General features: G+C 43.3%; 1 protein-coding gene across 4 annotated transcripts in view; it reads left to right on the top strand.

Annotated features, from left to right (window-relative positions):
- Window positions 1-223: 223 nt before the first annotated feature.
- Window positions 224-26,083, top strand: part of magi3a (membrane associated guanylate kinase, WW and PDZ domain containing 3a) — a 133,872-nt gene continuing 108,012 nt past the window's right edge. For 2 of the 4 annotated variants that reach the window (XM_073030554.1, XM_073030555.1), the window contains exon 1: window positions 224-732. In XM_073030554.1, coding sequence (XP_072886655.1) covers window positions 462-732 — 271 coding nt within the window. In that variant the 5' untranslated portion in view covers window positions 224-461. The remainder of the gene's footprint in view (window positions 733-26,083) is intronic. The other 2 variants (XM_073030552.1, XM_073030553.1) reach the window with 2 other exon arrangements.

Raw genomic sequence — 26,083 nt, 5'->3', positions numbered from 1 at the left:
GTAGAGGGATTCGACGAGAAGAATAAATATTTGTAGGACTAGGTAGGACTCCCAGAAGGTAACCGATCCTCACCACCGCCTCACGGCACCCCGAGGGCAGGGGCGGGGTCTCGTAAGTGGGCGGGACTCCGACCCTATGTTGGCGCTGCTGATTGGCTGAGTGGACCCCGCCCAGAACTGAACGTCGCCTCACGCCTGATAACGCGATGACATCATCAAGCACGGAGGACCGACGGAGCCCGGAGAAGCTGACAGGGGAACCGGGAGCGGCAGCCGGCCACTGGGAGCCCCGAGCTTTGAGTCCGTGGAAGGAGCGAGATTGAACCGTCGCGGCAGCGCAAGCGGAGCCTGGGAGCAAGGGGGTGGGGTGGGGGGAGTCCGGGAGCTCAGTGTAAGCCCGCGGACCGGGAGCCCGGGGCTCGCTGTGATGCGCTCCCGGTGACCCGGCCCGAAGCCCCGCCATGTCCAAGTCGTTGCGCCGGAGGCGGCACTGGCTGAGCCGGGCTCAGGAGGTGGCCGTGCCCGGGGAGGCGCTGCAGCTGGGCGGCGGGGCGGAGTTTGGACAATTCCCGGTGTTGGCCTCCGCTCCCAGCGGCCTCGAGCTCGGCCCGAGTACCGGCGACATCCTGCTGGAGGTGAACGGCACCCCGGTCAGCGGGCTCACCCGCCGCGATGTACGGGCCGTCATCAGGCACTTCCCGCAGCCCGTCCGGGTCCGCACCGTGCGGCCAGGTAAGAATGAGCTCAGGAGGAGGAGCGACGGTGCAGGACCCTGGGGGTTAGGTGGGGTGGAGGTGCAATGGGGCGGGCGGTTGGGTCCATGGCATGTCACTGGGGGTGGGGGGGGGGGGGAAAGAGGGAGCTAGGTAGAAATGGGGCAGTGCTCTGGGGTGGTTTAGCGAGTGAAGAATTGGGAACGGGACCAATCAGTAATCTACATTGTAGGAGTGCTGTAGTTTAAGCCTTCGGAGACGGTTTCGTTTGGAGTTGTGGAGTTAAATCTCTCTCAAGTTAACTAGATTTGTTGTGGAATTGACATGCATCCCAGTGTAATGTTTGACGCCTTTAGAATATTTGTCGAGAAGTTGCTTTCCACCATCCAACACGATTAAAGAATGTTTTTTTTTAATCGGTAATTCCAAGGGTGAAAACCTGTGTTTTGTATATAAGGACTGTCAAATTCTTTATCTTCTTCCCCCAAGCCCCTCCGGGTCATCTAACTTCTCTCCGTGTTGTCTTGCCCGTTTCTGCAGTGTTCTTTTTTTTAAAGCACTGATTTGTGCTAAGCTTTGATTTGTCTCTGGGTTCGCTTGAAAGGCACCGTGAATGTGGTAGCTGTGTGCACGCTTGCATCTGCTCTCTGAGCGATGTGCTTGATTTGACAGTTGATATTGTGGTACTGAGCAGCTAATGGGTAGAGGTGAACAGACTGATTCTGATTGAAGATTCATAGGACAGTGGATGCTGATTTCCAGAGCAGTACATAGGCCAAAATGCTGAGCTGCTTTGAAGGACTGGGACCTGCATATGGAGCACTTTCTTGATCATGTGGCTGTCCTTAGAGATGCAAGGTTACAATGAGATCTAATGGTGTATTTAGAGTTATGAAAGAGATGGGCATTAAATAGAGATTATTCAGAATCAGGTTTTTTGTCACTGGCATGTGATGTGAAATTTGTTAACTTAGCAGCAGCAGTTCAATGCCATACATAATCTAGCAGAGAGAGAAAAATAATCAATTACATATATTGAATAGATTTTAAAAAATGTACAAAAACAGAAATACTGTATTTTTTTAAAAAGTGAGGCAGTGTCCAAAGCTTCAATGTCCATTTAGGAATCTGATGGTAGGGAAAGACATGGAATTATTGGAGGATGAATGACTGGTGGGCATAGAAGAAAATGAGTGGCAAAAGAACCAAAAATGAGAGGAGAAATGTGTTGGCACAGTGAATAGTTAGGGTCTGGAGTACACTGCCAACAATACTGCGGGCAGGTTCAGTTGTATTTCTGAAAGGAAAGAATTTGCAGTCTTTTGGGAAGGGCTAAAATGTGGATTTCTCTCGCATAGAGTCAATAAGGTTTCAGCAGGCCATGCAGCTCTCTTCTATCATTATGCTTTGATTCCCATGAAATGAATTTTAAGGATGCTGAAGGAGTCACATTATATTGATTAAGGTACGTTGTGTCTTTTTGTCCAAAGCAGTGAAACCAGAGACAACGGCCTGTGGCTGAAGGAGTGTATTTGTAGAACTAAGACACACAAAAGATATAGATACTAGAATCTGGAGTACTAGTCCTGATCCAGGCAGGGTCTCAGAGTCTTGACTGGAGCGCATCATTGGAGCCTCCCTGCCCTCTATTGTGGACCTGTACTCTTCCAGGTTGAAGAAGAGGGCGGGGAACATCATAAAGGACTCCTCCCATCCTGCGGACGGACTGTTTGATCTGCTTCCGTCTGGTAGGCGCTTCAGATCCCTCCAGACTAAGACTAATAGGCACTGGAGAAGTTTTTTCCCTACTGTGGTCACTTTGCTGAACAGTTAACTGCCGGTTAACTGTCGGCTAACTATTTATTACTTGGATTGCACTACCTGTATGTATAATCTATATTTTCATTTATATTTATCATTATTATTGTTATGAGCAGAGAGACAACATCTGCTGGAAGTAAATTCCTTGTATGTGCATAGGTACTTGGCGATTAAAGTCTGATTCTGGTTCTGATTCTGATTCTGAAATGTTGACAAATCTACTCCCCCCACCGCCCCATGCTGCTTTACATACAAAGTTCCTCCAGCAGTTTATTAGCTCTTTTGTTTCAAAATTTGCCTTTGGAAAAGGCGTTTCGAGGTAGTGGTCAGACTAGAGATCAGATTCACTAGAGATAATTCATTCAAATGCAAATTGAGGGATTGGTTTAGGAAATCACTTTTTGGATTAACCATGACTGTAGTAGCTTTGGGAGGAATTTGACTAGTGTGCATGTTGCTCAGATCTCTCCTGGGGTTTCCTCTGGGAGGAATTTGACTAGTGTGCATGTTGCTCAGATCTCTCCTGGGGTTTCCTCTGGGTCTTTAGCCTAATTGATAAAAGTCGATTGTTGTTAGTTACCACTTTATTATGTGCCTACCAGTAGCAGGCTGAACTGGAGAGTTGATGTATATTTTTCCTGTGTATCTCTTGAGATTTTGATATCTCCTCTTTCTTTTATTAACTGTCTCTTGGGACTTATTAAAAGTATCAGCACTGAGATTTCTAATTAGTCTATCAGGATGTATCATACTAAGACTTGTTTAATGTTAAATATTCATAATGTACTAATTAAGCAGTTCTTCAGAACTTTTTAAAAAGTATGTGCTACATTATCTGTGGTGAAGTTGAGGTGAATTGGCTGATGGCAGTTATTCTTTTGGAATATGATCTCTCCCTTAGGATGTGGGCTGAAGTCTCAAATATTCTATTTAGGTTGACAATTCTAGGTGGTATCTGGAGGGCATCATCTGAGCTGCTGACTTCCAGATGAGATGCTAAACTGGGGCCCGCCTGTCCATGCTTGCTGGCCAGTAATCATTTCTCAAAACAGCCATTGCTCAAATGTACTGCTTATTGCCATGTTGCTGATGGTGGAAGCCCGCTGTGCGTAAATTGCACTTGCTGTATTCAAAAGTGTGGTTCACAGAGTGCAAAGCATTTTATAAATATTCTGATGGGAATAGTGTGAATAAAGCAACAGTGGTGTAATTGTGGCTTGAGGACAGGAGCAGGAGGTTTCCCTTCTGGGGTGCTGGATACTGGAGTTAAAATGACATGCCTGTAACTTCACAATGGAGCACAATTTCTTTTGCTCTGCAGATGCTAGATGGCACAGTGTTAATCACCGTCCTGAGTGTGTCCACCCTCAGCTCTCACAGTTAATAAAAGAAAGGTAATTACTTATTCCATGGTGTGTGAAGACTGAGATGTACTTAAGGCACTGGTGAATGGGACTCCTGAGATCTGCATTTTAATTCGGATAATGTAATTATCTACAAGCAGGCAACAAAAAGTTCATTGCCAGGAGGTGTAGCATAGAATATCCAGTATATCAGGCATAGCACATTTTAATGCAAGTTTTCCTTCACAAATATAAAGAAGGTATTAGAGAAACTGGTCTACTTTTTAAGAGGACATTTAGCAGCAGTGGTCGTGAATGGCTTAAAATAAACCTGTGGTGGTTAGAGTTATTAAATAATAAGATGTAGCTTTAAGGTATTTAGCAAAGGAACTAAATGTGCCAAGAGAAAGAAGATAAAGCTGTTAGTGGATTATAATAATCTGGCATGAACTGCCAGCAAGAACAGAGTTGTGGGAATACTGTATGCTGAAAGGCAAAAACTGTACAAAGTCATGGGAAAATTCTGGATTGGGTAACTTCATGACATGATTGACAACAGCTTGATAGACCAAAAGTACCCTGTGCTTTATCAATATTTTTGTGGTACATTTGCATAACTTCAAATTTTCTTGATGGCTTATCAATGTTCTTGCAGCTGAGTATTGACAACAGCTTGATGATCATTTAGTCAGAATCCTTTCATAGAAACATAGAAAACCTACAGCACAATACAGGCCCTTCGGCCCAAAAATCTATGCTGAACATGTCCTTACCTGAGAAATTATCTGTGGTTATCCATAGCCCTCTATTTTTTTGAGCTCCATATACCTGTCCAGGAATCTCTTAAAAGACCCTATCATTTCCATCTCTACCACCGTCGTCGGCAGCCCATTCCATGCACTCACCACTCTCTGCGTAAAAGAAAAAAACTTGCCCTTGATATCTCCTCTGTACCTACTTCCAAGCACCTTAAAACTGTGCCCTCTCATGCTAGCCATTTCAACCCTGGGGAAAAGCCTCTGACTATCCATACAATGCCTCTCATCATCTTATACACCTCTGTCAGGTAACCTCTCGTCTTTCGTCGCTCCAGGGGAAAAAAGCCAAGTTCACTTGACCTATTCTCATAAGGCATGCTCCCCAATCCAGGCAACATCCTTGTAAATCTCCTCTACACCCTTTCAATGGTTTCCACATCCTTCCTATAGTGAGGCGACCAGAACTGAGCACAGTACTCCAAGTGGCGTCTGACCAGGGTCCTATATAGCTGCAACATTACCTTTCGGCTCCTAAACTCAATTCCACGATTAATGAAGGCCGATGCACCGTATGCTTTCTTAACCACAAAGTCAACCTGCACAGCAACTCTGAGTGTCCTATGGACTCAGACCCCCAAGATCCCTGTGATTGTCCACATTGTTGAGAGTCTTACCATTAATTCTTTATTCTGTTATCATATTTGACCTCACACTTATGTGGGTTGAAATCCATCTGCCACTTCTCAGCCTGTTTTTGCATCCTACCAATGTCCTGTTGTAATCTCTGACAACCCTCCACACTATCCACAACATCTCCAAACTTTGTGTTATCAGCAAATTTACTAACCTATCCCTCCACTTCCTCATCCAGGTCATTTATAAAAATCACGACGCGGGGTCCCAGAACAGATCCCTGAGGCACACCACAGCTGACCGACCTCCATGCAGAATATGACCTGTCTGCAACTACTCTTTGCCTTCTGTGGGCAAGCTGGTTCTGGATCTACAAAGCAATTTCCCATTGGATCTCATGTCTCCTTACTTTCTCAATGGCACGGGGTACCTTGTCAAATGCCTTGCTGAAATCCATGTACACTACATCTACTGCTCTACCATCATCAATGTGTTTAGTCACATCCTCAAAAAATTCAGTCAGGCTCGTAAGGCATGACTTGCCTTTCACAAAGCCATGCTGACTATTCCTAATCATATTATGCCTCTCCAAATGTTCGTAAATCCTGCCTCTCGGGATCTTCTCCATCAGCTTACCAACCATTGAAGTAAGACTCATTGGCCTATAATTTCCTGGGCTATCTCCACTCCCTTTCTTGAATAATGGAACAACATCCGCAATCCTCCAGAATCTCTCCCGTCCCCATTGATGATGCAAAGCAATCACCTCCCTCACCTCCCACAGTAGCCTGGGGTACATGTTGTCCAGTCCTGGTGACTTAACCAACTTGATGCTTTCCAAAAGCTCCAGCACATTCTCTTTTTTAATATCTACATGCTCAAGCTTTTCTGTCTGCTGTAAGTCATCCCTATAATTGCCTTGATCCTTTTGAGTGATCCTACTCTTGATCCTACTTTCCTTTTCCGTAGTGAAAGTACTCATTAATACCTCTGCTATCTCCTCCGGTTCCATACACACTTTTTCACTGTCACACTTGATTTGTCCTATTCTCTCCCAACTTATCCTCTGCTCTTAGCATACTTGTAGAATGCCTTGGGGTTTCCTTAATCCTGTTTACCAAGGCCTTCTCATGACCCCTTCTGGCTCTCCTAATTTCTTTCTTGAGCTCCTTCCTGCTAGCTCTCTATCATTACCTAGGTTTTTGAACCTTTCGTAAGCTCCTCTTTTCTTCTTGACTAGATTTACAACAGCCTTTGTACACTTCAGTTCCTGTATCCTACCATCCTTTCCCTGTGTCATTGGTATGTACCTATGCAGAACTCCATGCAACTATCCCCTGAACATTTGCCTCATTTCATTCTGTACATTTCTCTGAGAGCATCTGTTTCCAATTTATGCATCCAAGTTCCTGACTGATAGCCACACATTTCCCCTTACTTCAATTAAACACTTTCCTAACTTATCTGTTGCTCTCCCTCTCCAATGCTATGGTAAAGGAGATAGAGTTGTGATCACTATTTCTAAAATGCTCTCCCACTGAGAGATCTGACACCTGACCAGGTTCACTTCCCAATACAGTTCAAGTACAGCCTCTCCTCTTGTAGGCTTATCTACATATTGTGTCAAGAAACCTTCCTGAACGCACCTAACAAATTCCACCCCATTTAAACCCCTTGCTCTAGGGAGATGCCAGTCGGTACTTGGGAAATTAAGATCTCCAATCTGTCTCCCTGTCAGCTCCTCGATGTCTCTGTTACTATTAGGTGGTCTATATATAAAAAAATCACCCAGTAGAGTTATTGATCCCTTCCTGTTCCTAACTTGCACCCACAGAGACTCCGTAGACAATCCCTCTGTGTCTTCCTCCTTTTCCATGGCTGTGGCACCATCTCTGATCAACAGTGCCATGACTGCACCTTTTTTGCCTCCCTCCCTGTCCTTTCTGAAACATCTAAAGCCTGGTGCTCAAAGTAACCATTCCTGTCCCTGAACCATCCAAGTCTCTATAATGGCCACAACAGCATAACTCCAATTACTGATCCACACTCTAAGCTCATCTGCTTTGTTCATAAACCTCCTTGTGTTAAAACAAGACAACGTGTCAAACCATCAGTCTGAGTGCGTCCTTTCTCTATCACCTGCCTATCCTCCCTCTCGCACTGTCTCCTTTCATTGTTTCTTGATGAGTCAAAGTTATTGGCTAAAATATTTGCTAAATGATATGTTATTGATAGTCTGTTAGAAAGGTTTATTATCACTGACTTGTGTTGTGAAATTTGTTTTTTTTTTTGCAGCAGAGTGCAAGGCATAAAAATTGCTAAAAGTTACTAAATAATGCAGAAGATATATGTGTTTATGGACTGGTCAGAAGTCTGGTGAAGGGGAAAAAGTTGTTTATTTAAAATATTGAGTGTGGGTCTTTAGGCTGCTGTACCATCTTCCAAAGGTAGATATGCAAAGCTCTTGAAAACGTCCTCTACGGTGGGAAGGGTTGTGCCTGTGACAATGCTGGCTGAGTCTACACCGCTTTGCAGCCTCTTGTGATCCTGTGCTTTGCAGACCAGGCTGTGATATAGCCAACACACACAAAATGTTGGAGGAACTCAGCAGGCCAGTCCCAATGAAGGGTATTGGCTTGAAACGTTGACTGCTTATTCTTTTCTATACATTCCTCCAGCAGTTTGTATGTGTTTCTTTGGATTTCTAGCATCTGCAGACTTTTCTCCTGTTTGTTATAATGCCAGTCAGAATGCTCTGCAACATACACCTGTAGAAATTTGCTGGAGTCTTTGGCGGCATAGTAAATCTCCTTGAACTCCTAATGAATTAGAGCCGCTGGTATACCTTCATGTCTGCATCAATGTGTTGGGCCTGGGATGGACCCGCTGAGATGCTGACACCCAGGGTCTAGAAGCTGCATACCATTTCCACCAAGGATTCCTCAATGAGGTATGTGTTCTTTTGACTTCCCTTTCCTGAAATCCACAAAGAATTTTTTGGTCTTGCTGGGGTTGAGTCTGTAAACAGTTTTGTGGGCATAAAGAAGTGTCTGGTCTCTCATTAGTTGGCCTCAGGTTATGGTCAGATGGAAATTAGAATAAGACTGATTGTTTATTGTCATGTGTATCTTGAAATTGGCATTTGGATGGGTTGCCATTGAGAGATGTGGAAATGACATTTTCACAGAGTAGAAAGATGAAAGTAAAATTTCATAAATTAGCAGCTGTCAGCTCTATACTTTCATTGCTAGACTTTTCATAAATCCAAAATAATTAAATTACGGCACAATTAAAAAAGAACTGGAGATAGTGACCTTTGGAAGGAAAGGGCAAATGTTAGTTTTGGCAGACAATTGAGCCAAGGGTCTGCTGGGGTATAGGCTGCAGGATTTATTATGTGATTCATTCTAGCTGTGCCTCATTACTTCTACAGAATAATCCAAATGGAACTCAGGCCTATGCTTCCTCCAGCCGCTCTCTGCTCCTCTTCAAACGCAATGCTTCTAAGAGAAACCTCTTGAGCCAGAATGTGCGAAACATGAAACTGCTCCCACAAGGAGTGGCTGAAGTGAACAACACAACTCCATTAATGAGAGACTTTTACATTCAATGAGAGAGCAAATCATGGAAGGTGATTAAAGCATTGACGCAGTCCAGTTGGGTTGAATGACCCTTTTTTTAGTTTCTAGTTGGTGTTCCTCATTACTTCTGTTCCTTAAAGTAGAATGCATATTTGGAGAAAATGCATCACTGACAGATATGGGTTTAGACCCTGGAATGGTCTAGTTTGAACTACGTATATATATTTTCTTCTCCCTGTGGTTCTTCCCAAACATTCCCTGACCTTGGAGAAGGAGTTTGGAGATTGCCAGATGTTAGGGTTTAGCTTCAACCCTTGGGGAGTAGTATCATGCTGAATTAATCTTTTATTTTGTGAGATGGAGACACTTTTGCTGAGTGCTGAGGATTTCTTTTCTTCTCCCAAAACGAAACAAGAACAGAGTCATTCTAGATGGTAGCCTGGCAACTGGTGATTAACACTTGCCATATTAGTGTAGAGTTTAGCCTCGTTTTAAATGTGTAATGTTGTCTTAAAAGCAAATGTCTTCAGCTATTATACTTGCTATTAACCAGCGGTAGCTTCTGTACTATTTAATAATGATTATGGAAGCAGTCGTTCACGTTTGAGACCATGTGATGAGCATATTAACTTCTCTTGCACCTTTAAATATCAACTTGGCTGTATTCTGCATTAGAGGCTTCCTGTTTAGGAAGAGGTCCAGTATCCCATTGTCCACTATTGCATGGTATTCTTTATATTTTTGGAAAACTTGTATCAAGTATTCCTTGCAATTTGTAAAACATTAGCTATTTGCTGACAAAATTTTGTTCCATGGATCCAATCTGTGGAATCATAATTGTGAGCATAAAGTGTTGAATTAGATACTTTCCCACTTGTCTTCCTGTGCCTCTCAGTCACTAATAAAGTTCCAATTTCTGTCACAAAAATGCTGTGACAGCAACATAGGAACTCTCAAGTAATCACTGTGTTCGGCTGATGTAACCTTATTGGTGCTGGTGGAATATTAAAGACTGGTTTAGGCTTGATTTGATCTGAAATGAGAGGCATGAAATTGGTCACTGAGTGTTGGAGCTGTAACAGGAAGAGCATCCCTTTCTAAAACAGCTTGGGCATGACTGATCAAGTGGGATGCTTTGTCCATAGATTGTGTTAAGACCTGTGCATGCTGTGCAGGAGCCCAGGAAGAAGCAGGGGAGAATGAGACCAAGTGTAACATCACTAAGTAGAATTCAATGACCACTTGAGAGCATTCTTTGTGCTCCAACTGACTGGTAAGATATCCTTAATGGAGTACAATTTACAGCTGCTGCTTCCTGCTTCTCATGATTTTAACTGTTTTTGTGTCACACAATATAAATTGAAAAATTGGTTTGTCCACTGTCCAAGGACAGTGTCCTTGTCTTGCATGCCATCTGTATAGTTTATTGCATTACAGTGCTTGAGTTTGTATAGGGGAAATAATAACAGAATGCAGAATAAGATGTTTGTTATAGACAAACTGCAGGTAGACAAGGTGTAAGGCCATAATGAGGCATGTTTTCCATCTTAATGTACTGGGGACTGTTCAATAGTCTGTAACAGAAGCTGTCCTTGAGCCTAGTGGTATGTGCTTTTAGGCTTATGTGTCTTTTGCCCAAAGGGGAAGGGGGTGGAGAGAAGAATGTCAAGGATGGTTTGGGTCTTTGATTGTGTTAGCTGTTTAGCCGAGGCAGTGAGAAGTGCAGAATGCATCCATGGAGGAGAGGCTGCCTTCTCTTTTAAGCTGAGCTGTCTATAACTGCTGTTTCTTACTATGGGCAGAGCAGTTGCCATACCAAGCTGTGATTCATCTGGATAGGATGTTTTCTTTTGTGCATCAGTTTCAAAATTGGGGAAGCTCAAAGGGGACATGCTAAATTTCTTTAGCCTCCTGAGGGAGTAGAGGCGCTGCTGAGTTTTCTTGGCTGTGGCATAATGTGCTTAAACCAGAGCAGGCTATTGATGATCACTTCCAGGAACTATCCTGGATACTGTTAGCGGGGACAACTGACCAGGGGTGAGCCATGGTGGCAGGGCCTCCAGCACTGAGTCTGACCCTGTGGTGCAGAAGGGTGGGACGGAGAACAGGAGAGCTGTCATCATTGGGGACTGTATAGTCAGGGGAGCAAACAGGAGATTTTGTGGACGTGAGAAGGACACCCGCATGGTTTGTTGCCTCCCGGGTGCTGGGGTCCGGGATGTCTCTGACTGGGTGCAATACATCCTGGTACGAGAAGGAAAGCAACCAGAAGTCGTGATACATGTTGGTAGCAAAGACATAGGCAAGAAGAGGGTGAGGTGCTGAAGTGTGAGTTTTGGGAACTAGGCAGAAGGCTGAAGAATAGGACCTCAAGGGTGGCGTTCTCAGGATTGCTGCCAGTGCTACGTGATAGTGATGGTAAGAATTGGAGGAGATGGCAGTTGAATGTGTGGCTGAAGAGTTGCTGCAGGGGCCAGGGTTTTAGATTTTTGGACCATTGGGATCTCTTCTGGGGACGGTGGGACCTGTACAGATTGGATGGGTTGCACTTGAACTCGAGGGGGAGCAATATCCTTGCAGGTAGGTTTGCTAGCATGGTTCGGGAAGGTTTAAGCTAATTTGCAAGGGGGATGGAACCCGGAGTGATAGAGCAGTGGAAGAAGTGCATGGAGTAAAGCCAGATCTAACATACAGAGAGGCTTTGAGGAAAGAGAAGCAGAATAAAGGGTGTAAAAGGTAGTCAGGTAGAAGGGTTAAAGTGTGTGTACTTCAATGTAAGAAGCATCAGGAACAAAGATGATGAACTGAGAGCTTGGATACATACATGGAATTATGATGTAGTGGCCATTACAGAGACTTGGCTGGCACCAGGGCAGGAATGGATTCTCAATATTCCTGGATTTCAGGGCTTTAAAAGGGATGGGGGGGGGAGGGGAGGACGGGTGGCATTACTAGTCAGGGATACTACTACAACTACAGAAAGGGTGGGTAATATAGCAGGATCCTTTTTTGAGTCAGGATGGTTGGAAGTCAGGAACAGGAAGGGAGTAGTTACTCTATTGGGAGTATCCCTGGTAGCAGCAGAGATACTGAGGAGCAGATTGGGAGGCAGATTTTGGAAAGGTGCAAAAATAAAAGGGTTGTTATCATGGGTGACTTTAACTTCCCTAATATTGATTGGCACCGGATTAGTTCCAATGGTTTAGATGGGGCAGAGTTTGTTAAGTGTGTCCAGGATGGATTCCTGTCACAGTATGTTGACAGGCCAACTGGGGGAATGCCATACTAGATCCAGTATTAGGTAACGAACTGGGTCAGGTCACAGATCACTCAGTGGGTGAGCATCTGGGGGACAGTGACCACCAGAGCGGCCTTTAGCATGATCATGGAAAAGGATAGAATCAGAGAGAACAGGACATTTTTTAATTGGGGAAGGGCAAATTACGAGGCTATAAGGCTAGAACTTGTGTGTGTGAATTCGGATGTTGTTTTTGCAGGGAAATGTACTATGGACGTGTGGTCGATGTTTAGGGATCTCTTGCACGATGTTAGGGAGAAATTTGTCCTGGTGAGGAAGATAAAGAATGGTAGGATGAAGGAACCATGGGTGACAAGTGAGGTTTAAAATCTAATCAGGTGGAAGAAGGCAGCATTCATGAGGTTTAGGAAGCAAGGTTCAGATGGGTCTATTGAGGAATATAGTGTAGCAAGAAAGGAGCTTAAGAAGGGGCTGAGGAGAGCAAGAAGGGTGCATGAGAAGGCCCTGGCGAGTAGGGTAAAGGAAGACTCCAAGGCATTCTTCAATTATATGAAGAACAAAAGGATGACAGAAGTGAAGGTAGGACCAATTAGAGATAAAGGTGGAAGATGTGCCTGAAGGCTGTGGAAGTGAATGAGGTCCTCAATCAAAACTTCTCTTCGGTATTCACCAATGAGAGGGAACTTGATGATGGTGAGGACAATATGAGTGAGGTTAATGTTCTGGAGCATGTTGATATTAAGGGAGAGGAGGTATTGGAGTTCTTAAAATACATTAGGATGGGTAAGTCCCCGGGGCCTCATAGAATATTCCCCAGGCTGCTCCACGAGGCGAGGGAAGAGATTGCTGAGCCTCTGGCTGGGATCTTTATGTCCTCGTCCATGGGAATAGTACTGGAGGATTGGAGGGAGGCGAATGTTGTTCCTTTGTTCAAATAAGGTAGTAGGGATAGTCCAGGTAATTATAGACCAGTGAGCCTTACGTCTGTGGAGGGAAAGCTGTTGGAAAAGATTCTTAGAGATAGGATCTATGGGCATTTAGAGAATCATGGTCTGATCAGGGACAGTCAGCATGGCTTTGTGAAGGGCAGATCGTGTCTAACAAGCCTGATAGAGTTCTTTGAGGAGGTGACTAGGCATATAGATGAGGGTAGTGCCATGGATGTGATTTTAGTAAGGCATTTGACAAGATTCCACACGGTAGGCTTATTCAGAAAGTCAGAAGGCATGGGATCCAGGGAAGTTGGGCCAGGTCGATTCAGAATTGGCTTGCCTGCAGAAAGCAGAGGGTCGTGGTGGAGGGAGTACATTCAGATTGGAGGGTTGTGACTAGTGGTGTCCCGCAAGGATCTGTTCTGGGACCTCTACTTTTTGTGCTTTTTTTTAATTGACCTGGATGTGGGGGTAGAAGAGTGGGTTGGCAAGTTTGCAGACGACACAAAGGTTGGTGGTATTGTGGGTAGTGCAGATGATTGTCGAAGGTTGCAGAGAGACATTGATAGGATGTAGAAGTGGGCTGAGAAGTGGCAGATGGATTTCAACCCGGAGAAGTGTGAGATGGTACACTTTGGAAGGACAAACTTCAAGGCAGAGTACAAAGTAAGTGACAGGATAATTGGTAGTGTGGAGAAGCAGAGGGATCTGGGGGTACATGTCCACAGATCCCTGAAAGTTGCTCACAGGTAGATAGGGTACCGTAGTTAAGAAAGCTTATGGGGTATTAGCTTTCATAAGTTGAGGGATAGAATTTAAGAGTCACGAGGTAATGATGCAGCTCTATAAAACTCTGGTTAGGCCACACTTGGAGTGCTGTGTCCAGTACTGGTCGCCTCACTATAGGAAGGATGTGGAAGCATTGGAAAGGGTACAGAGGAGATTTACCAGGATGCTGCCTGGTTTAGAGAGTATACATTATGATCAGAGATTAAGGGAGCTAGGGCTTTATGTTTTGGAGAGGAGGAGGATGAGAGGAGACATGATAGAGGTACACAAGATATTAAGAGGAATAGATAAGAGTGGACAGCCAGCGCCTCTTCCCCAGGGCACCACTGCTCAATACAAGAGGACATGGCTTTAAGGTAAGGGGTGCTAAGTTCAAGGGGGATATTAGAGGAAGGTTTTTTACTCAGAGTGGTTGGTGCATGGAATGCACTGCCTGAGTCAGTGGTGGAGGTAGATACACTAGCAAAATTTAAGAGACTACTAGACAGGTATATGGAGGAATTTAAGGTGGGGAGTTATATGGGAGGCAGGGTTTAAGGGTCGACACAACATTGTGGGCCAAAGGGCCTGTACTGTGCTGTACTGTTCTATGTTAACTGGAAGCTGTTGATATGACCAGGATTTGTAGTATTTTGTTCTGTGCTTCAGTCAGCAAAACAGATTTGCACGTAGTGTTCGTCAATATCTGTGGGGTATGTATTCAAATTAGCTGAGGCTTTTTCCTCAATTAAGGCTTTGGCAGCATGTCAGAAAATGCATTCGTTGACTGCTGCTTTGAATCATCTCAAAAGTGAAAGTTATATAAATGCAATTGATTGAATCAGTTGATTTTATTACTGCTGTTTAGTCATTAGTACTCTCCTATAATCTATTACACAACCCCAGTCAAAGAGCATACATGGACAAGGAACCTGTCGCCTGGAGTGTGGACAGATGGGCATCGCCTCTAAACTGAATGTTCGTGGGGAACCTGGTGCAAAAATATTCACAGACGACCTAATTCGGTTTCAGGGTTTCGTAAGTAGCAGAGCAACTACTTCGCTGTGATCTACTGAAAGTCATCCCTTGAGCAAAACTTTTGTCGGCCGATAGATCCTACGGGGGGGGGGGGGGGGGCGGGCGCACGCCCTGTCGCACTCCTCGCTTGGTCGTTTGTTCTCTCCAGACTGCGACTGCCGCGGCACGGGGACCTCCGGCCCTTACCTCGTCCTCTCACCCCACCCATGACCAGCTGCACCTGGCCAAGGCGTCTAGCGGTGGACAGGCGGAGGCTGGAGTTCTGGCCCGGAGGCTGTCTAATGGGACAATGAAGCCCTCAAAACTGCTTCGGTACCCTGAGTCCACTCAAAGAGAAACCTACTGAGTTTTTTCAGCGGAAAAAACGTGAGCAAGCGGGACAGAAGCTAAGTGCTGAGAGTCACGTAAACTAAATTGCGGAATAGACTGGACATAAGGAACCTGTTTCGAGTATTGCTGTATTCCGGTTGTGTTTAACACCTCTCCCCCCACCCCCGTCGGCCGGTCCGCAAGAATATTGTCAATATTTCTACTTCCGGGTTGCGGAGTTTTACTTCTGGTCTTTTCTGCCTGGTGCACGTGCGTGTGACTAATTGATTTAGTAGGTTGATCTTGCCTTTCACTAAGGCCAAGGTAGGGGATCTTGGGCTTAAAAAGGTTGGTGACCACTATTCTAATATTCCTCTTTAAAAGAATATTTATTCCATAGAAACATAGAAAATAGGTGCAGGAGTAGGCCATTCGGCCCTTTGAGCCTGCACCGCCATTCAGTATGATCATGGCTGATCATCCAACTCAGAACCCTGTACCTGCTTTCTCTCCATACCCCCTGATCCCTTTAGCCACAAAGGCCATATCTAACTTCCTCTTAAATATAGCCAATGAACTGGCCTCAACTGTTTCCTGTGGCAGAGAATTCCACAGATTCACCACACTCTGTGAAGAAGTTTTTCCTCATCTCGGTCCTAAAAGGCTTCCCCTTTATCCTTAAACTGTGACCCCTCGTTCTGGACTTCCCCAACATCGGAAACAATCTTCCTGCATCTAGCTTGTCCAATCCCTTTAGAGTTTTATACGTTTCAATAAGATCCCCCCTCAATCTTCTAAATTCTAGTGAGTATAAGCCTAGTCGATCCAGTCTTTCTTCATATGAAAGTCCTGCCATCCCAGGAATCAATCTGGTGAACCTTCTTTGTACTCCCTCTATGGCAAGAATGTCTTTCCTCAGATTAGGGGACCAAAACTGCACACAATACTCTAGGTGCGGTCTCACCAAGGCCTTGTACAACTGCAGTAGAACTTCCCTGCTCCTGTACTCAATTCCTTTTGCTATGAATGCCAACATACCATTTGCCTTTTTCACCGCCTGCTGTACCTGCATACCCACCTTCAATGACTGGTGTACAATGACACCCAGGTCTCGTTGCACCTCCCCTTTTCCTAATCGGCCACCATTCAGATAATAATCTGTTTTCCTGTTCTTGCAACCAAAGTGGATAACCTCACATTTATCCATATTAAATTGCATCTGCCATGATTTTGCCCACTCACCTAACCTATCCAAGTCACCCTGCATCCTCTTAGCATCCTCCTCACAGTTAACTCCGCTGCCCAGCTTCATGTCATCCCCAAACTTGGAGATGCTGCATTTAATTCCCTTGTCTAAATCATTAATATATATTGTAAACAACTGGTGTCCCAGCACTGAGCCTTGCGGTACCCCACTAGTCACTGCCTGCCATTCTGAAAAGGTCCTGTTTACTCCCATTCTTTGCTTCCTGTCTGCCAACCAATTCTCTATCCACATCAATACCATACCCCCAATGCCATGTGCTTTAAGTTTGCACACTAATCTCCTGTGTGGGACCTTGTCAAAAGCCTTTTGAAAATCTAAATATACCACATCCACTGGCTCTCCCCTATCCACTCTACTAGTTACATCTTCAAAAAATTCTGTAAGATTTGTCAGACATGATTTTCCTTTCACAAATCCATGCTGACTTTGTCCGATGATTTCACCTCTTTCCAAATGTGCTGTTATCACATCTTTGATAACCGACTCTAGCATTTCCCCCACCACCGATGTCAGACTCACCGGTCTATAATTCCCCGGTTTCTCTCTCCCTCCTTTTTTAAAAAGTGGGGTTACATTAGCCACCCTCTAATCCTCAGGAACTAATCCAGAATCTAAGGAGTTTTGAAAAATTATCACTAATGCATCCACTACTTCTTGGGCTACTTCCTTAAGCACTCTGGGATGCAGACCATCTGGCCCTGGGGATTTATCTGCCTTTAATCCCTTCAATTTATCTAACACCACTTCCCTACTAACATGTATTTCCCTCAGTTCCTCCATCTCACTAGACCCTCGGTCCCTTACTATTTCCGGAAGATTATTTATGTCCTCCTTAGTGAAGCCAGAACCAAAGTAGTTATTCAATTGGTCTGCCATGTCTTTGTTCCCTATGATCAATTCACCTGTTTCTGACTGTAAGGGACCTACATTTGTCTTGACCAATCTTTTTCTTTTCACATATCTATAAAAGCTTTTACAGTCAGTTTTTATGTTCCCTGCCAGCTTTCTCTCAATCTTTTTTCCCTTTCCTACTTAAGCCCTTTGTCCTCCTCTGCTGGTCTCTGAATTTCTCCTAGTCCTCAGGTGTGCTGCTTTTTTTTGCTAATTTATATGTTTCTTCTTTGGACTTGATACTATCCCTAATTTCCCTTGTCAGCCACGGGTGCACCACCTTCTCTGGTTTATTCTTTTGCCAAATTGGGATGAACAATTGTAGTTCATCCATGCAATCTTTAAATGCTTGCCATTGCATATCCACCGTCAACCCTTGAAGTATCATTTGCCAGTCTATCTTAGCTAATTCACGTCTCCTACCTTCAAAGTTACCCTTCTTTAAGTTCAGAACCTTTGTTTCTGAATTAACTATGTCACTCTCCATCTTAATGAAGAATTCCACCATATAATGGTCTCTCTTACCCACGGGGCCTCGCACGACAAGATTGCTAACTAACCCTTCCTCATTGCTCAATACCCAATCGAGAATGGCCTGCTCTCTAGTTGGTTCCTCGACATGTCGCATACATTCCAAGAAATCCTCTTCCTCAGCACCCATACCAATTTGGTTCACCCAATCTATATGTAGATTGAAATCACCCATTATAACTAGTGTTCCTTTATTGCACGCATTTCTAATTTCCTGTTTAATGCCATCCCCAACCTCACTACTACTGTTAGGTGGCCTGTACACAACTCCCACCAGCATTTTCTGCCCCTTAGTGTTATGCAGCTCTACCCATATCAATTCCACATCCTCCAGGCTAATGTCCTTCCTTTCTATTGCGTTAATCTCCTCTCTAACCAGCAATACTACCCCACCTCCTTTTTTTTCCTGTCTATCCCTCCTGAATATTGAATATCCCTGGATGTTGAGCTCCCATCCTTGGTCACCCTGGAGCCAAGTCTCTGTGATCCCAACTATATCATATTCATTCATAACTATTTGCACATTCAATTCATCCACCTTGTTACGAATGCTCCTCGCATTGACACACAAAGCCTTCAGGCTAGTTTTTACAACACTCTTGGCCCTTATACAATTATGTTGAAAAGTGGCCCTTTTGCTTTTTGCCCTGGATTTGCCTGCCTGGCACTTTTACTTTTCACCTTGCTACTTTTGCTTCTACCCTTATTTTACACCCCTCTGTCTCTCTGCACTTGTTCCCATCCCCCTGCCACATTAGTTTAAATCCTCCTAAACAGCAGTAGCAAACGCTCCCCCAGGACATTGGTTCCAGTCCAGCCCAGGTGCAGACCATCCTGTTTATACCGGTCCCACCTCCCCCAGAACTGGTTCCAATGCCCCAGAAATATGAATTCCTCCCCCCTTGCACCATTTTTCAAGCCACATATTAAACTGAAATATCTTCCTATTTCTATTCTGACTAGCACATGGCACTGGTAATAATCCAGAGATTATTACCTTTGTGGTCCTACTTTTTAGTTTATCTCCTAACTCCCTAAATTCACCTTGTAGGACCTCATCCCGTTTTTTACCTATATCGTTGGTACCTATGTGCACCACGACCACTGACTGTTCACCCTCCCATTCCAGAATGTCCTGCAGCCGCTCAGAGACATCCTTGACCCTTGCACCAGGGAGGCAACATACCATCCTGGAGTCTCATTTGCGGCCACAGAAATGCCTACCTATTCCCCTTACAATCGAATCCCCTATCACTATAGCTCTCCCACTCCTTTTTCTTCCCTCCTGTGCCGCAGAGCCACCCATGGTGCAATGAACTCGGCTGCTGCTGCCTTCCCCTGATGAGACATCTCCCCCAACAGTATCCAAAACAGTATATCTGTTTAGGAGGGAGATGACCCCTGGGGACTCCTGCACTACCTGCCTACTGCTACGCTGTCTAGTGGCCACCCCTTCCCTTTCTGCCTGTGTAGCCTTTACCTGCGGTGTGGCCAACTCACTAAACGTGCTATTCACGACTTTCTCAGCATCGCGGATGCTCCAGTATGAATCCAATCGCCGCTCCAGACGCTCAATGCGGTCTGCCAGAAGCTGCAGCTAGACGCACTTCCTGCACACATAGTCGTCAGGGACACTGGAAGTATCCCTGATTTCCCACATGCTGCAGGATGAACAAACCATGGGGCCAATCTCAGCTGCCATGACCTACCCAATACTTGCCTCAACTTTTGAAACTTTCTCCTTTGAAAGGAACTTACCCGGCCTTACCTCACTTGGAGTGAAGCTCGTCCTCAGCCTCTTGAGACAAAGCCTTCCTACTCTGTCACCCTCTACTCTGTCGCCTGCTCCGTCTACTGTTCTCTTTAAATACTCCCGCTACCTCACGGTCCGACTTACACGCACTTGCGCAGTCATGTCCCCGTTAAACTGCCGAAGAAAATCCCCGTTAAACTGCTGAAGAAAATTCCAGGAGGACGAAGTAATTTGTTTCCTTATCAGGAGCTGTTTGGTAGTACATCGTTTTTGGGCATCTACATTGTATGTTAAGAGATTCTGTCAGCTTGTTAAGCAACCTTGGATAGTAATTAGTTGCAGAAACTATAGTGATCAGACCTATAAAAAGCAACTAGCTGGTTTAACAGAGATGCCGAGCAATCAGTTCATACCTGGAAGCTGCTCCTATCCTGCAAAGTATTGTTAATCAAAGTTTAATTGAAAAGTAGCGGATACAATGTTTAGAAAAAGTTATGGTTAAAAACGTGCCTTGATGCCATTTTTCTGTACTATACCCATATCTCTTACATTTTTCCTTATTAGCTAGAAAGCTGTCAGTTGTATGTGGTTTATACATTAGATATTTTAATGCTCTATAGAATGTGGAATTTTGTTGCAAAGATAATGGTTTTAAATTTTCATAATTTGCTGATTATTGGTTGGATAATCTTGTGTTTGAGACATCTTAGAATTTCAAAGCCTGGAAGAAATTGATTGTAAACTAATTCATTCCAGGCAATCCTATAACTGAAGAATGTGTTTGGGAAATTTTTCTTTAGTAAAAACAATTCTTGAGTATGGAGCTCTCCTCTTATTTCTTCCTTTCTTCAAACCCTTATCACCAGGTTAGGTTCTCATCGTTCACAACTGCGTCCTGTCAGCTATGGTCACACAAGAGAAAGGTATATTCTGCTTGATTAAGGATCAACTTTATTTGCCATATGCATTTACATGCATTGGGAATTTGCTGTGGGTGTTGGTGCTACACTGCAATAAAAATAACATTCAGCAGTTATACAGAGTGAAGAATTGTATAACTTGCTTGGCATTCAAGATGAGGTAGTAAATTGGATTAGACATTGGCTTTTTGGGAGAAGCCAGAGATGGTAGATGGTTGCCTCTCTGACTGGAGGCTTGTGATTAGTAGAATGCCACAGGGATTGGTGCTAGGTCTGTTGCTTATTATTTATATCAACGATCAGTATGATGTGATTAACTGGATCAGGAAATTTGGGGATCACACCAAAATTGGGGACGTAATGGACAGTGAGGAAGGCTATCATGGCTTGCGGTAGCGTCTGGACTGACTGGAAAAATGGGCTCAGAATGGCAGGTGGAATATTATGTAGATAAGTGCAAGGTGTTGCACTTTGGTAGGACCAACCAGTGTAGGTCTTACACAGTGAACAGTAGAGTACGGAGGAGTATGGTAGAACAAAGGGATCTGGGGATACAGGTTCATAATTTATTGAATGTAGGGTTGTAAAGAAAGCTTTTGGTACATTGACCTTCATAAATCAAAATATTGAGTACAGTATAGGTGATGGGATGTTATGTTAAATTTGTATAAGAGATTGTGGCCTAATTTGGCGTATTGTATGCGGTTTTGGTCACCTACCTACTGGAAAGATGTGAATACAGAGAAAATTTACAATTATGTTGCTGCGTCTGAAGGACCTTAGGTATAAGGAAAGATTGAGTAGGTTAGGACTTTATTCCTTGGAGCTAGAAGATTAGGAGATTTGGTAGAGATATACAAAATTGTGAAGGGTATACAGTAGATAGGGTAAATGCAAGCAGGCTTTTTCCACTGAGTTTATGTGATACTGCAACCAGAGATCAGGTTGAAAGGTAAATTTTAAGGGGAACATGAGTGGAAACTTGACTGAGAAGGTCATGAGTGTTTGATGAACTGTCAGCACAAGTGGTGCATGTGAACTTGATTTCAGTGTTTAAGAGGAATTTGGATAGGTTCATGAAAGTTAGGGGTATGGGGTGCTGTGCAGGTGAATAGGAGTAGGGAGGTTAAATGGTTTGGCATGCATTAGATGGGCTGAAGGGCCTGTTTTTTTACTTTTCAATGACTGACAATAATAGAAGTACAGATTATGGAATAAGCAGAGGCAAATACAATATTAAGTTGCAAGTTTGCATTCAAAATCAATGGGAAATGGATTTCATCTAAATCTTGAGAATCAAATTAAGTTTTGTACTTTCAGTTAATTTTGTTATGAGTTAACTGGCTACTAGGGTGCTATTTTACAAACTTGTTTTTCATTTTGTTATACAACATTCTTCCTTCATAATTGAAGCACCCACCATAACAATCTAGGCATTGGTCCACAACAAAAATGGCGACTGCCAAATAATTATCTTGTGAGCTGTACTTTCACAATTTGTAAAGTGTTAAGCTTTAGAATCATACTTTGCAGTTCTATTTGCATACCCATACTCTGAGAATGATTTGAGAGGAGGGTGGGGGGGGGGGATCTCATTGGAATCTATCGAACATTGAAAGGCTGAAATAGAGTGGACATGGAAAGGATGTTTCCTATAGCGGGGGAGTCTAGTACCAGAGGGCACAACCTCAGAATAGAAGGATGTCCCTTTAGAACAGAGATGAGGAACTACTTTAGCCAGAGTGTGGTAAATTTCTGGAATTCATTGCTACAGATGGCTGTGGAGGCCAGATCATTGTGTATATTTAAAGTGGATGTTGACAGGTTCTTGATTAAAAGAGTGTCAAATGTTTATGTGAAGAAGGCAGGAGAATGGGGTTGAGAGGGAATGGCAGAGCAGACTCAGTAGGCCTCATTGTTCTAATTCTGCTTCTATGTCTTAAAGTCTTATGGTTAACTTATCTCTTTTTATCTCTTCTGAGGTCTTGCTGCAATCTTCATGAAAGGACAATTTGTAATGAGTACTGGTCTATTAGAATTGACTCTCTCCACACCTTTTCCCAGAGATTTAAAGGCAATTTGTCCATGGCTGTCTTTATCTTGATCTGATGCAAAGGGCATCACCCAAATCTCTTCCAATGGCTTGATTTCAAATGTTGCTTCTGTAAATTTGCCTGGGGCAGGTATGTTACAACTCTATATAAATGTAATAAAACAAAACTGTTCAAAAGCTTGCTATAATTCAATCTAATAGAGCCATTGTAGAAACAAAGCACTCCTTTTTTGAGTTGAAAATTTGCTGGCATTGGTTCTCCTACACAGTATTCCATTTGGAGTAGCATTGTCTTGCTGAAGTATTTTTCAGGTAAGAAATTGGTTCATGGGTGATTTTTATTGTGAGATGGTTGGTGATGCATTTCCCAAGATTATGCTGAAGGAATTTTAATCTTATTGCTGGAACACTAGGATTAGCTGTCAGCCAATCCTTGTTTCGATTAATCTACACTGAAGGTAGGCTTGTTGCTAAATCTAACATCACAGAGCTCCAGCACCTGAATTTTACATCCTGCTGCTGCATGATGAGGAAGCTCAGCCTAATACAGAAGGCAGCAAATTCTCTATCAGAGGTGAAATACCACTGGCACAGGAGCTGTGTTGATGAAGTGAGGATAATTATACTGTAGATTTTCCATATCCTTGAGTAGTCTCATAGCAGATGGAGTATATTTATTTGGTTTGATTCATAGCTAGCTTGAAGACTTTTTTAAAACAACTTAGCACATTGCCACTCTAATGGGGAGATTCCTTGAAAATAACATTGGCAGTAGTGGCTTTAAGGGAACACAATTGTCAAGATTATGATATGATCATAACTGGGCAATGTTGGGTGAGTTGTTATGCTAAATTTTGGCCTGTCCAGAAACTGTAGCACAGCATTCTGAGGTAATCAAACCTTCTGTTACTTTGTCTGCCTTTTACCCTCTGGGGTCGGCCAATTTGCCACTGTCCAGCATTACTTTGACATTGAGGCTTTGGATATCCTTTTGGAAATCAAGTTTATTTAATTTGTTTAGAAAATTTGCTGAAGTGCTGGGGCAGATCATGGACTATAGTGCATGTAAGATCTTAATGGTCATGTTAATAAAGTTCATGCATCTGTGAGCTCCCCTGTCCACACTTCTAAATCTGCTCTCTCATTCCTGATGAGTTAGAACCATGCAAAGTCAGGTGCATTTTGGCAGGTGATGCTTGAACCTGCTGTGCTCCAGTGATTGGTTGTCAACGTCAGAAAAGGAAAAATTGTGAAAACACTATTGTATTGGGGCTGGGTGTGCACTGAATGAAGTTGTTCCAATTTCCTTGAGTAACAGTTTTTAAAGATGTGCCCTACTGTTCAGCAGAGCAAGGTCTTGTGTTTTTGGCTGAGGGATGTATTTGCTATGCAATCAATGTATATGTAATGTTTGATTGACTTTGTAAAACTGAATTGGAATAGGTCTTTAAAAACTTGGGGGATTGAAACTAACTTGTGTGACCTCGTATTGCACTGAAGATGCCTATTTCAGTCACAGAAAATTTATGCTCTATATGGCACCTCTTTCTATTCAGATATCAGCTGTAATTGTAATTGTAAGGGACATGTTACAGAAATAAGTGCATTTACCTTGCACTTCATGGCTTTGATTTTGTCTGTAGGTGGTAGGTTGCAAAAAAAAAAGCCATTTTTCCTGGAAAGGTAAGCGGACTTGGTATGGAGAATTTGTCAGTTTTGTTCTTGCATGCAGTGCTTCGTCCCTGTTTAGTGTTTCTGGTATTTTATCTATGGAATTGGAGAGAGAAAAGGTCTTGCAATTCTGTAGCATTTTTATTATTTTGGAGTGTCTTGAAGTATTTCACAGTTGGTGCCTTTTTAATGGTTATTTTTTGAGATGTATGAACTGTGCAACCCATTTGGATGCAGAAATCGGGTTTATTATCACTAACATGTCGTCAAATTTGTTTTGCAGTGGTTGTACAGTGCAAGGAATAAATTACTACAAGTTACAAATAAATAATGCAAAAGAGGAATAATGAGGTAGTGTTCATGCACTGTTCAGAAATCTGATGGCAGAGAGAAAGAAGCTGTGTTGAAAGCACTGTGCATCATCAGGTTTTTGTACCTCTTCCCTGATGGTAGTAATGTAAAGAGGGCATATCCTGATAGTGATGGTTCTCAGTGATGGATGCTGTCTTTTTGAGACCCTGTGTGTTGGACATATCCTCTGGAAAGGATTGCTCCTGTGATGGAACTGATTGAATCTACAGCCATGTAAACAATCAATGCCTTCCACCATACATCTGTAGAAATTTTCAAGATCCTTAACATACAAATCTCCTCAAACTCTTAAAGTAGAGTGCCTACTGTACCTTGTGATTGCATCAATGTGTTAGGCCCAGGATTGACCCTCTGAGATGGTGACATCCATGAATTTGAAGCTTCTCACCCTTTCCACCATTAATCCCTCAGTGAAGGCTGGTGTGTGTTCTCCCAATATTCCCCTTCCTGAAATCCACAATCATTTTGTTGGTCTTGCTGACATTGAGTACAAGGTTGTTTTTGTGACCCCACTCAACCTGCTGTTCTATTCCTGTCTGTCATCTTGTCGTCATCTGTGATTCTGTCAACAGAGGTGTCATTGACGTATGAAACCTCTCAAAGCACTTCATCACAGTGGATATGAGTGGTCACATTTGATAGTCATAGAGGCAGCACACCCTGCTCTTGGATACCAGTATGATAGATGCAGGTAGGGATCCCTGTCTGAAGAGTTTGAAGATTTCTGTAAACAGTGCAACCAGTTGGTTGGCACAAACTTTCAGTGCACTGTTGGGGCCTCATGCCTTGTAAGGGTTTACCACCTTGAAGGATGCTGTGATGTTGGTCTTTGGAGCAGAGCTCACAGTGTCAATTGTTGCTCCCTTGAACAATAGTCCAGTAATCTGTTTCAATTGACATTGAGTACTGCACACGGGATCGTTCCCTGGGTTTTAAATGATGCCATGAAAACTCTGAAACCACCTTTTTGGACATTGAGGCTGTTTTTTTAATTGATTTTTTAAATGCATTTCTACAATTCCGACAGCAAAAACCCAACAGCGAAATGAAGATTAATACATTGCAAAATAAACACAATCATATAGTTCAAAACAGTGATGAAAGAGCACCCAAAATGAAATCATATGAAGTTAGTATCCTTTCTCTCCCCCCCCCCCCACACACGGGGGGAAAAACTCCAGGCCAATCATTACAATATGTAAAAAATATTAATCAGAGCATTCAAACCCCCAAAACTGTAAATGTAAATAAAAACAAAGAATAATAATGCCTACTACCAAAGAAAGAAAAAAAAGCTGAAAGAAAGAAAAAAAAGCTGAAAGTAAGGGATTAAAAAATAGACTTAATCTAAAGAGTTATGAAAATATTCAAGAAAAGATCCTCACACTTAGTGAAACTTTACGCCCAAGTTGAGAAGTGAGTAGTGAATTTTTTCAAGGTTTAAACAGGACATATATCATTAAGCCATTG

This window comes from Hemitrygon akajei, chromosome 27, assembly GCF_048418815.1.
Source record: "Hemitrygon akajei chromosome 27, sHemAka1.3, whole genome shotgun sequence".
In the NCBI taxonomy this organism is placed as follows: Eukaryota; Metazoa; Chordata; class Chondrichthyes; order Myliobatiformes; family Dasyatidae; genus Hemitrygon; species Hemitrygon akajei.
Note: the sequence above shows the minus strand (reverse complement) of the source record. Positions and strands in the feature narration are given on the sequence as shown.